This window comes from Pan paniscus, chromosome 21 (genome assembly GCF_029289425.2).
Source record: "Pan paniscus chromosome 21, NHGRI_mPanPan1-v2.0_pri, whole genome shotgun sequence".
Classification (NCBI taxonomy): domain Eukaryota; kingdom Metazoa; phylum Chordata; class Mammalia; order Primates; family Hominidae; genus Pan; species Pan paniscus.
The window spans coordinates 20,846,011-20,861,274 of NC_073270.2; the positions used below are offsets into that span (position 1 = coordinate 20,846,011).

The 15,264-nt window shown below is 45.2% G+C and overlaps 1 protein-coding gene across 6 annotated transcripts in view; it reads left to right on the top strand.

Annotated features, from left to right (window-relative positions):
• The window catches only part of RIN2 (Ras and Rab interactor 2), a 245,600-nt gene that overhangs the window by 201,021 nt on the left and 29,315 nt on the right, over nt 1-15,264 (top strand). For all 6 annotated transcript variants that reach the window (XM_063600984.1, XM_063600983.1, XM_034947470.3 and 3 more), the window contains 3 exons: nt 2,819-2,930; nt 7,085-7,157; nt 12,974-13,065. In XM_063600984.1, coding sequence (XP_063457054.1) covers nt 2,819-2,930; nt 7,085-7,157; nt 12,974-13,065 — 277 coding nt within the window. The remainder of the gene's footprint in view (nt 1-2,818; nt 2,931-7,084; nt 7,158-12,973; nt 13,066-15,264) is intronic.

Sequence of the window (15,264 nt, forward strand, 5' to 3'; positions counted from 1 at the left end):
TGTAGTACAAAGTTATAGTGGATGGCATTTGTGTACAGTGTCTACTTCCAAAGGATAAATACAATAAGTCACAGATAAAATAATACTTAACACGCAACACAAGATAGAGACTAAGAACTAGATGGAGAAGCAAGGAGAAAATCCCATTAGTAGCTAGCTGAGGAATGTCATAAGAATTGGGCACTAAATACATTTTTGAGTTTCCTAGCAGTCCAGAGTCTGTCTGTTCTCACTTTTTTAAAAACATATGAATCTTTCTTTATTCCTCATCAGGCAGAAACAGGTAGAACTAAGACGTCTGCTAGAACATGCTCAGGGGAACAAGGCACGGTGCTTTCTCATCTTTGCAGAGAATCCCTTGGCCATAACACAGAGCTGCTGCCTCTAGTTTTGTTCTATAGGATCAGGATTTCCTCACCTTCTGTGAAGCCTAACTTTCAGCCAGTTGAATTGTCTGCTCTTGCATTTCTGCAAAACATTCCAAAGACAGAAGTTGCTGCAGAGCTAGGCAACAGCCTGCCCAGCTCCCCCTCCCAAGGTAGGGCACGTCCACTCTTGCTGAGACCTGCATGGGAAACAAGCCAGGCATGTTCTCTCCATCCACCTGCCTGATCCCTGCACAGGGCCTGCCTGATGAGATTGGGCAGGTTGAGGGCAGGGCCAGGACAGGAGTAACGTGGACCAGGACAGTCAAGAATAACGAAGGGAGAGGCCAGGCATGGTGGCTCAGGCCTGTAATCCCAGCACTTTGGGAGGCCAAGGCGAGCAGATCACTTGAGATCAGGAGTTCGAGACCAGCCTGGCCAACATGGCGAAACCCCATCTCTACTAAAAGTACACAAGTTAGCCAGCCATGGTGGCATGCACCCGTAACCCCAGCTACTCCAGAGGCTGAGGCAGGAGAATTGCTTGAACCCAGCTTGCAGTGAGCTGAGATTGCACCACTGCACTCCAGCCTGAATGACAGACCAAGACTCCATCTAAAAATAAAGTAATTAAATAAAGAAGAGAGAGAAAAGCAGGTGGCTAAAAGTGTGTGAAAAAGGAGGATTTGAGAGACTGGCCATGGTGGCATGAGTGAAGTGGGCTCTTGGGGTGCCCATCCTTAATTATTCTATAATCTAAGATAGGGGTCCACAAACTGTTTCTGTAAAGGGCAAAGTAAAATATTTTTGGCTTTGCAGGCCATAGAGTCTCTGTCACAACTACTCAACTACACTATTGTCATGCAAAAGCAGCCATAGACAATATGTAAATGATCGAGCGTGGCTGTATTTCAATACAACTTTACTCAGAAACAGATGGCAGGATGGATTTCGTCTGCAGGCCAGACTTTGCCAACCCCTGATATAATGTAAGGCTGCAGTCCTCCAAAAAATAAGGCCTAGAGGTTGCACTCCCCAACCCCAAGGCTCAGGGAGATCTCCACTTGGAAAAGGGAGTGTTAGTTCCTCTCCTAACAACCAACAGCTGCCTCTCCGCAGTGCTTTGGCCTCTTACCCATCCGGATGCTATTTAGGAAGCATCTGCTTCAGTTTTAGGGTGTCCCAGAGGCACTGACTCCCAGAACCTGCTACTGGATGAGTCCTATGGATGCATCCCTATGGTGCCAGGAGAAAAGAGAACTCAAGGTCTTCCAGCTTCATTCTTCACCAGATACCCAAGTCCCATACCCATCTTCCCACCCCCCAAATAAAGTATCTTACGCGATGTTAACTGGAGATAAAGAGAGGATCAAAGATTAGGCAGGGAAAAAATGAAAGGCTGTAGAAAGGTAGGAGAGAGAATAGGTAGAGAGTAAGGTGTTTAAATGCAGAGTAAAGAGAAGTAGCTAAAGAAGCATGACAGACAGAATAAGATCCTTGGAGAAGGGCCATGCTCCACAGAAGGGAACCAGGACTCAGCTGGGCTGCCACACGCCATACTCCAGGGAGAGTCACTTCATTCGTAGGCTAGGTGAATGGTGCCTCCTGGAGTTGTGCAGTGCACAGCCTGCACAAAAGTACACAGCATACTTGACTCTGCAGTGATGAGGGCCAGAACGGTGTCCTGAGATCAGCACTAGGAATTGGACTGTTTTAAAGCATGTGTCCAAAGACAATATTAGGATCTTGAGGGAACTGGTAGAATGTGAAGTGAGTCAGGAATAAATGGACAGCCTCCATGTCCACCGGGGTGAACTTCAGAGTGCATCCACCCACCACCCAAATGGAACAGCCATTTTTCAGCTCCAGTAGATTGTTGCCTGGTCTTGCTATATCATCTCATTTTCCAAGAGGAGCTTAGAAATTCAGATTTCAATTTGAAAACAAAAAACAAAGCAACTTCTGCTTTTTCACTGTTGGCCACAAACTTAAATTTCTATTGTAAATATCCTCATAAGCCAAGTTAACCAATGAAATCCCAATTCCTATGGTTTATTCATGTTACCTGTGTTTAGAATTTAGGTTTCACCAACCAAGATATATAAGACAGGGGCTAGAGAATATAACTCATATAAGACAGGGGCTGGAGACCGTAACTCCAGCAGTAAAACAGTCACTGAACTGAAAATGCTTATGCAGACTAGGGGAGTTCTTAGCCCCATGGAGAAGCTTCTGTCAGAGGGAAAGCAGGATTCTTTTGGAGCCAGTAATGAACAAAGGTGTCTGCACCCTGTGCTCTGAGCACCCCTTTCTATGGCAGGAGAGTTTCCTGCAGGGAGCCATGCAGTGTGGATATGAAGAGGTTCTATTCATTGAGTGTGAGGGAAACCAGATGCTTGGGTTCCAACATTCTAGATAGTTCCTAAAGCTTGTATTTCTTTTCCCTCCACTAGATCTTCCTGGTTCATAAATCTACCAAGATGCAGAAGAAAGTCCTCTCCCTCCGCCTGCCCTGTGAATTTGGGGCCCCACTCAAGGAATTTGCCATAAAGGAAAGCACATACAGTAAGTGGTCATTGGATGCTCAGGTCCTGACTGACCGGGCCACGGGGCTCTGCAGGGAGTGGAAATGGAAGGAGCTCTGGTTTTGAGATGGGCAGATATGGGTCTGAGTCTTGGCACTGAATGACTAGGCAGATAACCTACTCCAGGAGCCTCAGTTTTCTCATCTGTATAATGAATGGGATGATGGTAACCTCTGAGATGTTAATGAGTCAAACAACCTGAATATAAAGTGTGCAGCCTACTGCATGGCATATGGTAGGGAACTAATAGAGGTTGACTTCCTCTCCCCCTACCCAGTTAAGTGGAACATGAATTCAGTTCCCAGCTTTGCCAATGACTAAGTTGCAAGGAGACTGCAGCGAGAGAGCCCTTTTACGGGATCTAATCCTAAAGCATGTGTCTGCACTTCTTCGTGAATAAATAATCCCTGAGCAGACCTGTTCCCTCCAGGCAATCAGTGTTCAGTCTTCTATGAAATGCAGCTAATCAGAGGCAGAATCCAACCTTTTGATGAACATTTTGAAGGGAGAGTGGTGCTCAGAAGTGTTGGTTTTCTTTCTGCTGTTCCACGACTGGTCATTGGAAATGTGAAGTGTCGGGAGGCCAAATTTTAAATAAAAAAGGGAACACCCAGTTCTGATGTACTGCCAGCCTCCAAGAAAGGATCGGAAGATGGATCTGCACATCAAAGGGGGAGGAGTGGGAGGAGCAGGCCAGGAGGAGAGAGCTCAGAAGCAAGACAGAGCCTGGGATTCCCACTTGCTTCCCGATTTCCCAGCACCTCACCTCCTGCATTTGGAGAAGCTGAAGGTGTAGATGAAGGTCAATTTCAGGGCCGAGATGAAATTCTACTCAGCCGGGAGGGCACAGTCTTGCTGAGCCAAATGACCATTAACTGAGTTAGGGGAGGGTAAAACCTGCCAGGCTGACTGTGAACCGCCTCCAGCTCAATTGTCAACCTGGATCTTACAAATCCACAAGGTCATGGATGCCAGGGAAAAACTTCCCCCTGAAAGGTGCACGAGCAGGCGGAACCCAGCCAATAATGTAAATACATTAGGATGCAACCAGAAGGTACATTGCAAACCCACTGCTTGAAAGGTAATAAATTCATATTGAGCTAATAATGTGTTAGGTGAATTGATAATGAATTTATATTAAGTGAATCAATTAAGCAATTCTGAATTGGCTTTTGAAAGTCTGCGAGAGGCTGGGCACCATGGCTCACACCTGTGATCCTAGCACTTTGGGAGGCCAAGGCCAGAGGGTTGCTTGAGCTCGGGAATTTGAGACCAGCCTGGGCAACATGGCAAAACTCCATCTCTACCAAAAAAAAAAAAAATTAGCCAGGCATGATGACACACGCCTGTAGTCCCAGCTACTAAGGAGGCTGAGGTGGGATCACTTAAGTGCAGTGAGCCGTGATCGTGCCACTGCACTCCAGCCTGGGCGACAGAGCCAGACCGTGTCTTAAAAATGAAAAAACAACCCAAAAATATTAAAAAAAAAAAAAAAAAAAAAAGGCCACAAGGCAAGAAGCCACAGATCTAACTGGTTTTCAAATTCCTCCCTAATGTCCAAAGTGGAGCAAGATGGATGTGTTGGTCGGAAGCCACTTCCTCTCCTCTTCCAGAGGTGTGGGCAATGTGTGTGGAAGCTTCCTGGTTGTTCATTGAGGTCCTTGTGGCCGAAGGTTTTTCCCCCATAATTTGACAAGGCCTCTAATCACTTCCCTAATCTTCTCCAGGTGACTTCAAGTGGTTCAAAGAGCTTGTTTAAATAAAGCATTAGCCTGGTCATAACTAGTTACCACAGGCCTGGGTCCCACTGCAATGGCCCCTTCTCAGCCAGGGCCTGTTTATCTTCTCTGTGAATTGAGGTGAAGGAAGAACTTGCTATAAAAACGTTCAGGGAGGCTGAGGTGGGCGGATCACTTGAGGCTAGGGGTTCGAGACAAGCCTGGGCAACATGGTGAAACCCCGTCTCTACTGAAAACACAAAAATTAGCCAGGTGTGGTGGCGCAAGCCTGTAATCCCATCTGCTCAGGAGGCTGAGGCAGGAGAATCGCTTGAACCCGGGAGGTGGAGGTTGCAGTGATCCGAGATAGTGCCGTTGCACTCTCCAGCCTGGGCGACAGAGTGAGACTCTATCTCAAATAAATAAATATTCAGATATTTTGTCATAACTTACAGACAGTGCAGCTTAATAATAAACAACACCTCATATTTGGAAACAATGCTTTCACTTAAATTATTTCATTTTTTAAAAATTTCAGCTCCCCCCACCACCCTTCTGGGAGATAAGGAAAGTACTGTTAGGGTCCATTTTCCAGATGAGAAAACCGAGGCTTGGAGAAGCTAACCTGCTCCAAATCAGTTCCCTCCTCCTTAACTCTACAAATTGTGGCACACGTGTGTTTGTTGTTTCTGTGTGTCTGTGTGTGTCTGTGATGGTATACGTGTAGCGGTATGGATGTTTTTTCGGGGTGCTACAGAAATAATAAAATAATACAAAAAAGCAAAGAAGCAGCCGGCGCAGTGGCTCACACCTGTAATCCCAGCACTTTGGGAGGCTGAGGTGGGCGGATCGCCTGAGGTCAGCAGTTCGAGACCAGCCTGACATGGAGAAACCCCGTCTCTACTAAAAATACAAAATTAGCCAGGCTTGGTGGTACATGCCTGTAATCCCAGCTACTTGGGAGGCTTAGACAGGAGAATCGCTTGAACCCGGGAGATGGAGGTTGCAGTGAGCTGAGATTGCACCATTGCACTCCAACCTGGGCAACAACAGCGAAACTCTGTCTCCAAAAAAAAAAAAAAAAAAGGCAAATAAGCAAAATAAATGAGGGTATGAGTGAGAAGAAACACATCGGATTGAGGAAATCTTCATAAAACAGGATATTTCAAATGTTTAGAGGAATATCAGTGTGAGTTGCTCAGCTGAGGTGGGGTGAGGGCTGGCTGGCAAATTCATGAGTATTTGAAGTCAGACCACTTGCTGCTCCAGCATTTGGAAGATGTGCAGAATGCCACACCATCTTGCCAGTATGTGTCTTTTTTTTTTTTTTTTTTTTTTTTTTTGAGACAGAGTCTTTCTCTGTCACCCAGGCTAGAGTGCAGTGGCTCGATCTTGGCTCACTGCAACGTCCACCTCCCAGGTTCAAATGATTCTCCTCCTTCAGCCTCCCGAATAGCTGGGATTACAGGTGCGTGTCACCACATCCAGCTAATTTTTGTATTTTCAGTAGAGACAGGGTTTTGCCATGTTGGCCAGGCTGGTCTCAAACTCCTGACCTCAGGTAATCCACCCACCTTGGCCTCACAAAGTGCTGGGATTACGGGCGTGAGCCACCACGGCCGGCTCAGAACATGTCTTCTGTGTTAGAAAATTTGAACACTGGAGCAGGGGTGGAGGGGGGAACAACACTCCAAGTAAATGGGTTTTAGAATCTTTTTTTTAAAAAAAAGTGAGAGAGAGAGAAAAAAAAAAAAAGAGAGATGTAGTCTCGCTATAATGCCCAGACTGGTCTCAAATTCCTGGGCTCAAGAGATCTCCCTCCTCGGCCTCCCAAAGTGCTGGGATTACATGCATGAGGCACCGTGCCTGGCCAGTTTTGGAATCTTTCATGTTGAATTTAACCAAAAGCTGATTTCAGGGAACTTGTTATATCCTCCCAGCTCTACATTCCTTCTCCCGTGTGCTTTTATCACAGGTGCTCTGTTATGGCAAAAAGGAGTGGCCAGGGAAGTGTGTGTCCTAGGAGGGTCAAGGGATTGAGGGGAGTAGGGGTCTTGGTGTTCCCCAAGCCCTGTCCTGTGCTGATACAATCCAGACAGACTGGCCCCTTGTCCCCTGCCCTTTGTGTTCTGAAGTTAAAAAAAAAGACAGTTGTGCAACTCGAGTCTGTCCTGGTCTGTTTACCAAGCACTGGAGCATGTGCTCGGCATGAGTCAAGCGATGAACTTCCAGATCATCGACTGTTTACCGGTGGCTGCTGGCTGACATGCCTCCTCTGCACAGCTGGTTCTGATAAGCCACACGGTAGTTTGTTTGAGAGTACTCAGATGGTCCCACACACGTAGTGTTAGGGGGCTCTTCCTATCCCAGAACGTGCTCAGGGAGAATCAGCTGGTTTCTGAAATCTCTTTTCCAGCCTTTTCCCTGGAAGGCTCAGGAATCAGTTTCGCAGATTTATTCCGGCTCATTGCTTTCTACTGCATCAGCAGGTAAGGCCTCTTCCTCTCATATGGTTTCAAGGCCCTGTTTGGTGTGTGGGATATAATTAACCTGAGGTTTCTTGAAGGATCTAGGAGGCTGGCCACCTATTTGATGTTGGCAGATTAAGACTGGTTACTTAAGTAAAATGTTCACCAAGTGAACAGGTTCACCAAGTTCACACCATGCCAGGCTTAAGGTCAAAACAACTACCCCAAAACCTCCAAACATAAATTATCCTTCATATGATTATTTCTTCAAGCTGCTCCAAAAGCTCCTTTCAGCCAGACCCATCAAGCAGGAAACACACACACACATGCACATATGTGCACACATGCACACACATACACACATGCGCACACACACCTACACACAGAAAGGGACTGCGCATGCAAACCTGTGACTTTGAAAGGTTCATGATAATGCCTCTGAAAACTCTGTAAGGGATGGAGTTCATTCTACAAATGTGGGTTCCTTAAACCAGCCCATCAGTCTTGTCCTTCAGGCCAACTGGGTGCTCATGTCCTTTTCATAACCAAAGCAACTATTTTGTTCTGTACAATGTTAAGTCCAAAATCAGTTTTTTGTTTTTTGTTTTCTTTTTGAGATGAAGTCTCACTCTGTCACCCAGGCTGGAGAGCAGTGGCGTGATCTTGGCTCACTACAACCTCTGCCTCCTGGGATCAAGCAATTCTCCCGACTCAGCCTCCTGAGTAGCTGAGATTACAGGCGCCTACCACTATGCCTGGCTAATTTTTGTATTTTTAGTAGAGACGGGTTTTCACCATGTTGACCAGGCTGGTCTTGAACTCCTAACCTCAGATGATTCACCCGAATCGGCCTCCCAAAGTGCTGGGATTACAGGTGTGAGCCACCACGCCCCGCCCAGAATCAGAATATTAACCAGAGTCAACAGGGTGTGCATTGTGAAAGGCTTTCTTTTTTTTTTTTTTTTTTTTTTTTCCGTTTTTTTTCTTACTAGCAATAACAGTTTTTTCACATCAAGTGTTTTTTCAGTAATTAAGAATCGAAATTCTGGTTATCTGCAGGGATTGGCATTGTCTCCTCTTATGGGGCTGAGCTCAATTTGGCCTCCTTTTCTTCTCTGTCTGTCCATGGCAGCTGATATGGCAGAGACAGGAAAATGTGTTACTAGGATGTTTTCAGACATCACTTCTCACAGCTAACACACTATATAGGCTGGGGAGTTTATTTGATTTTGGCTCGGTTTATTTTAATTTAAGGATTAGGTTGTTTCTCAAAGACTAAATGCCTGTTGACTAGACTCTGCCAGAGGGCAGGAGGCACTACGCACGTTTTTTTTTTTTTTTGAGATGGAGTTTCACTTTTGTTGCCCAGGCTGGGGTGCAATGGTGTGATCTCAGCTCACTGCAACCTCCACCTCCTTGGGTTCAAGCAATTCTCCTGCCTCAGCCTCCTGAGTAGCTGGGATTACAGGCATGCACCACCATGCCCAGCTAATTTTTGTATTTTTAGTAGAGACGGGGTTTTACCACGTTGGCCAGGCTGGTCTCAAACTCCTGACCTCAGGCAATCCGCCCGCCTCAGCCTCCCAAAGTGCTGGGATTACAGGTGTGAGCACCGTGCCCGGCCAGGAGCCACTAAGCCCTTCGCCCTCTGAAGTCTCCAGGTCAGCTGAAGCCACACAGTAAATGGCCTCAGGAAGGGGAGGCACTTCCAGAGGAGGAATTCAGCGCTGCTCACCAGCAGGAAGAAAATGAGGGCTTCACTGAGAATGGGACCAGTACCTGGGAGCACCTCCCAAGAGGATGCAACCAGCCTGCCATGATTTGGGCAGGATCTCTTAAGCCTGTGTAAGGAAATGAAATGTGCTGCCCAAAGAGAGGAGGCTGGTACAGAAGCACAGCCCCCAACAGACACACACACACACACACACACACTCACACACACACACTCATCCCCAGGGAACCACACCTGGTCTGGCCTAAAGCCAACCAGGTTGGAGGAGTAAGTCTCAATGCTAACACGTTGGCCAGGGGCGAAGCCGGCTGATATTTACTTTTCACAGTTTGCTTTTTGGTAATTGTGGAGTTGTTGGGAAAAATCATTACACCTACAAAGCAATATTTGGCAGTAGCATAGAAAAGTTACCATCAGTGTTCATGGTAGACTGGAGTACCTGCTGTCCAGGACTGTTTGAAGATGCAAGGAGATAAAGTATATGAAAGCCTTATAAACTATAACGCATGATACCAATATATAAGGTACTTACAGGAAAACTCCAAAATTGATGTTTTGCAGGTAGGAAGGCCGAGATTAATTTCCCTGTTTGTTCCAAAATGCAAAGATATTTGATGTTTTTGTTTCTCTTTTTATGCTACTCATCTATGTTCTTGGCAATTGGTAGTTGATTTACCCAGTCTTACAAGAATATTTGTGACATTTTTTAGTTGGCTGTTAGTACATAAATATATTCAAGTAAAGAAAGTGATTGGATTATTGGTTCTGGTGTTTCACACAGCATGCATATGCAAATATGCATTGCACAAGAGAATTCACGAATCAATAAACATAGGATTTGCCATAGTGGGAAGGCTCGCTGAAAAGTGTCGTTGAGAATACAAGTAGTGACTGCACACCTTCACCCCCAATGCCTGGCAACGCTCTGTTGATTTGGTGTTATCAGTGTAGTAGTGAGAGTACTAGAGTCATTTGGAGTCTTGCTAAATGCAGAATCCGATTCAGTGGGTCTGGGGTGGTACCTGAGGTTTTGCATTTTCAGCAAGCTCCCAGGGGTTGAGGCTAATGCTGCTTGTCCTCAGACCGGAATAGAGGAGTAGAGGAAATAATAATTTTAGGGGTCTTCTATATCTGTACTAAGCACCATACATACATATTTCTAATCCTCATGGCAACCCTATAAATTAGGATGATGAAAACACTGAGGCAGAAAAAGTGAAGCACGTGCCCACAATCATTCAATCAGTAAATGACAGTTACGGGAGTTGAACTCAGGCCTGCCTTAATGCCAAAGCCCATATTTTCCCACCATACTATTCAGCTGCTCAGACCTTAGGGTCCAACACATCCGGGTTTTGACCCTCACTTCACCTCGATTAGCTCTGCGAAGGTGTGCTAGGGACCTCACTTCTCTGTGTCGTCATCTGCTCCTGATCCACAGAATGGGGGCATCACGGCTTCCTCCCAGGGCTGTTCCAGGCCCCACACGAGTTACAGTGCCTGCTGTAATTTAATAGTAGTTGCCCGATGATCTTTGTCCCCTCCCCTTTAGAAATCTACGTATAGAGCAAAGTTAAACAAAATAAATCTAGACTGTACATGTTTTAACTCTTGGGTGAAACATTTATATCTAAGATGATGGCTTTTGTTTGTCTGTTATGCAAGCTTTAGAATTGAGGCCCCTTTCTTTAATAGGATGTAAGTGAGAAGGCGTCCCTGTGTGTGTGTGAGTGTGTGTGCGTGTGCACGCATGTGCATGTGTGTGTGAAGATGCTGGGATGCACCCTGGCTGGCACAGTGGGAGACGATGCATATACAACATCTAATTTTCTAGTAGATCAAAGCCTGAAACCATCCATTAACCAAAGACAGGTGTGGCTTCCTGTCATATATCATTAAGAAAACCCCAAACCAGTCATGTGATGTTTAAGCTCCAGGTACTGCATTGAGCAAGGTAAAAGCTTAATATAAACATAGGTTGGTTTTGTGGTATGCAGCTTTCCCCCAAAATTGTCTGAGGAAAGTAGATTTTAATTAAGTTGGTCCGGCCACACAAACATATATTTACAGTCTAGTTTGGTGTTACAAGGTTGTGGTTCCCATTAATCTTCACTTGAGATTAGCATCAGGGTTGCCGCCCTGCCAGGTCAGGCAGCAGCTATTACAGACACAGCCATCCCCTGCAGTGCTGCCTGCTTCATCTCAAACAGACACAAGTGGCCAAGCAAAGGGGGTGCTCACAACATTTGAGGACAAGTGAAAGGTCTCATGGAAGGAAGAGATGATCTGGGCCCAACCCCCAAGAAACAGCAGCCTCCTGGCTTTACATTAGCAGAGTACTACAGTGTCAAAACATTCTTGTTTTTTTCTTCTTTTCATTGACTTACTAATTTGTTATTCATTGTTAACAGCTTCCATGGCTCCAAAATTCTCCAGTCATCCAGATTTCATCTGGTTTATCCAAGAATGTTGCCTAATTTTACCGTAAATAATAGGTTGTTTGGTATCATTATTCTCGTCAGTGGAAATTCTCAGCACGTCTCATGATGACAAAATCCAGGCAGGACTCCAAGTTTTGTTCCTTACTAGCACCTTCCAGCCGCAGTGGTCTCCTTGCTGTTCTTCATCCATGCCAGACCCTCCCCACCCCAGGGCCTTTGCACCTGCTGCTCACTCTGCCTGGAAGGTCCTTCCCCTCATGATTTAACCCCTGGCCACCATTAGATCTTCAGTCAAATGCTGCCTGCTCACGAAGACTTGTCTGCCCACCTTCACACTCAAACACTCTTTATTCTCCTTTCCTGCTTCACTTTTATCCATGTCATGGATCTCCTTCTCATAGATTCTGTAAATTGTGTATTTGTTTATTGTCTATCGGTATCCCCTGACATGGAGCTCCATGCAGGCAGGAACTTCCGTCTGTTTCGTTCCCAGCCCCTGATGCAATGTCTGTCACATTGCAGATGATCATAAACATCTGTGGAACAAATGAATGAATAATTATTTCTTTGTAAGACTATTACCACCACTGGAAAAAAACAAACAAACAAACCCTCTTTTTTGATTAAGTCACCATAGTTATTGAATATTCATTCATTCATTCAAGCACTTTCTGCCTGTCTGTGTCAGGACAGTGTTGTGCTTTGCCCTGTGGGGAATTCACCAGTGCTTAGAGCATGGTCCTAACCTTTGTGAATGAACATGAGCAAATGTTTAAGTCTGCCTTTGCCCTTTCCAAGAAAGCAAGTCATGGCCCATGGCTGTGGCAGGTCCCTGATGCTGGCTGGGCTCTCTCCTGTTGGGTCTGTTGCTCTCTCTGCCATGTGTCAAGTTTGTCCATCTGCACGTGGCACCATGCTGCTTGGGTGCTGGGGTTATTGGCATGAGGGGCCTTAGACTTGCTTTCCTATTCAAAGCCTGGTCCAGGGTCCAGCAGCATCAGCATCCTCTAAGAGCTTGGCAGAAATGCCGAATCTCCAGTCCCTCCCAGACCTCTGGAATCAGAGTGTGCAGTATAACAAGACCCTGGGTATCTATCTGTACATTAGCGAAGCTCTGCCTTCAAACACAGGAGAACGTTTTGTCTCCAGCACACCAAGGCCAACGTGTGGGCTCTAATGGGAAGATTTCATAAGTAAAGCCAACAGATATTCATTGAGAGCCTGCAGTGTGCAAGGCAATGGGCTAATTCATCTCAGTTTAGGATTCCACATTCCTGCCCAGGCAGTTTCGGCCCAACATTCACATAGGCATGCAGTGAATTAGTACATAATGTTTTATATGCATGCTAGATCTACCAACAAGTTAGCAATTCTGATGTAAACTCTACATACGTTTTAGCTACTCAGCAGGGCAATTGGGTCCCTACTTTGATACTGAAACTATGCTGGTTTTTCTCTCAGCCTGTCCTGAGTGTGTGATAATACAGACAGGAATTTTAAGTGTTAAGTTTTACCACCAGGAAAGATAACTTTGTCGATATGGTATGGTGTCTACTTAGGACATTTTAAACAGTTTAAGCTAAAACATCTCTATGATGAAAATAAACACAAGATAGAAAGCAGACATGTAATTACAAACATTCTCTCTTTTTCTGAACAATCAGGGATGTTCTACCATTTACCTTGAAGTTGCCTTATGCCATTTCAACAGCCAAGTCGGAGGCTCAGCTTGAAGAACTGGCCCAGATGGGACTAAGTAAGTGTGTGCCCCCTGCCTGAGTCTATCTAAAAATGAATCCATGGAGCAGAGTCAATGGTGGGCTCACTGAGGCTACATTGCTCCGTCAATCTCTCCAGCTTCTCCATCAGTGAGTTTGGGCTATCCAAAATGTTGACGTCCTCATGTAAACATCTGTAACGTGTTGATGTCTTCCCTTTCTGAGGCATCTTCCTGGGGAGAGGCAGCACTTGACAGAAAGAGAAATCCAGTGTAGTGCATCTCGCGTGCATGATTTTTTTTTTTTTTTTTGAGGGGCACACGGGCATTGACGGCACTTCTGTGCTTTGAGGAATTTGACAGCACAGACATCTAGAGTAACATCTGTTCCACTTCCTCTCTCGTCGTTCAATTCTTGTCCTGCTGTTCTGGTCCATGTCCTAACCCTGCCGGGGATCCTTGGTCTGGCAGCTGGGTACTTGCTTCCCCGTCCTGTCCCTTTGCCGATGTCCCCTAAGTCCCCACAAGTCTGCCGGACAATGGTTGACAATGGATCAAGACATACAACTCACCCACTTTAACTTCTTTTCCCCATTGCCTTGGGGGAATCTATGTGGGTTTAGCTTTTGCAAAAAATGTTCCTCCTAGATCAAAAGAGGAAATTCTCTTAAGATTTTAGGACTTCACTCACTGTGATACTTGACCCAGCAAATAAAAGATGTATGTATTCCTCCTCTGGCATATTTTTCTCTTAATTTAAAGAACTTGTTTTGAAGCAAGCGCCATTTCCAAGGAAGCTTCAGAGAGGAGCCTGGGCATAGCTTTGAATTCCCTTCTGCTGAAACTGCAATTTTTTTTTTTTTTTTTTTTTTTGAGAGGGAGTCTCGCTCTGTCACCCAGGCTGGAGTGCAGTGTTGAGATCTCAGCTGTCTGCAGCTTCTGCCTCCCAGGTTCAAGCGATCCTCCCACCTTAGCCTCCCGAGTAGCTGGGGTTACAGGCACTTGCCACCACGCCCAGATAATGTTTGTATTTTCAGTAGAGACGGCGTTTCACCACGTTGGCCAAGCTGGTCTCGAAATCCTGACTTTTGGTGATCCACCCGCTTTGGTTTCCCAAAGTGCTGGGATTACAGGCGTGCGCCACTGTGCTCGACCATGAAACTTAGATTGTATCTGTAGAAGGATTGCCTTCTGTGTTTGAGGCCTGTCTGATGGCAAGACTGGGTAATGGGATTTGGAAAGAGAATACTGGTAAAACTCTCAGGTCATAGAAACGTCCCTATTTAAAAGTTGCACCTTCTCTTGCAACTAAGTTCTGCATACCTTTGGAGAGAGATTAAAATACTTGCTGAAGTTAAGTCAATATTGTCAACTAGATTCTAGGCCTCTTGAAGATGTGCACCGGGTCTCAGTTCTCTCTCCTGACCTCTGTCCACATAGCTCCAGTCTGATGGTCCACAGGCTTAGTGAGTGCATAGTGCTGAGTCTGAAGGACTAAAGTGTCAAGGACAATGCTTGTGCCATGCCGAGAGAGGTGAAAAGAGTTTGCTCCAGTAGCTACTAACCAGAAGCGACTGAGGGCTAATTAACATATATTCGACTTGTGATTCTCGATGTGCATATTATCCATTTTGCGTAGAGATAGCATATTTTAAAATTCTGTGCCTCAGTAAAAGTACTGTTCATCAAACTAATATTCCTCGAGGGTCTGCTTTGTGGCAGACACTGTGCCCCAGACCAAGGACTCAAGGGTTAATAAGATCCCCTCTCACTCTCTGTGCCTGTACCTACTGCCAATGAGATTTGTAGTTTATATGGGAGATAGATATACACATGAACTAAATATACAAAGCCTTACAAAAGATTTACAGCTGTGACAGCATAAGTCTAAGGAGGACTCAAAGGAGGTGGAAGTAATTTCTCCAAGACCTGCTGTCCTGGCTAATAGAAACATAAGGCTAATCTGTGTGTAATTTGAAATTTTCTAGTAGCCACACAGGTTAAATTGATTTTAATAATTTATTTTGTTGTATTTAATATATCCAAAACATTATAATTTCTACATGCAGCCAATATAAAAAAATTTTAAGGTATGAAATGTTTTACATTCTTTTTTTCATATCATGTATTCGAAACCCAATGAGTTATTTTATACTTACAGGATATCTCAACTCAGGCCCTGAATGTTTGTCAGAAATACATGGTTTGTATTTAGATTTCATTAAATTCACAGTTAAA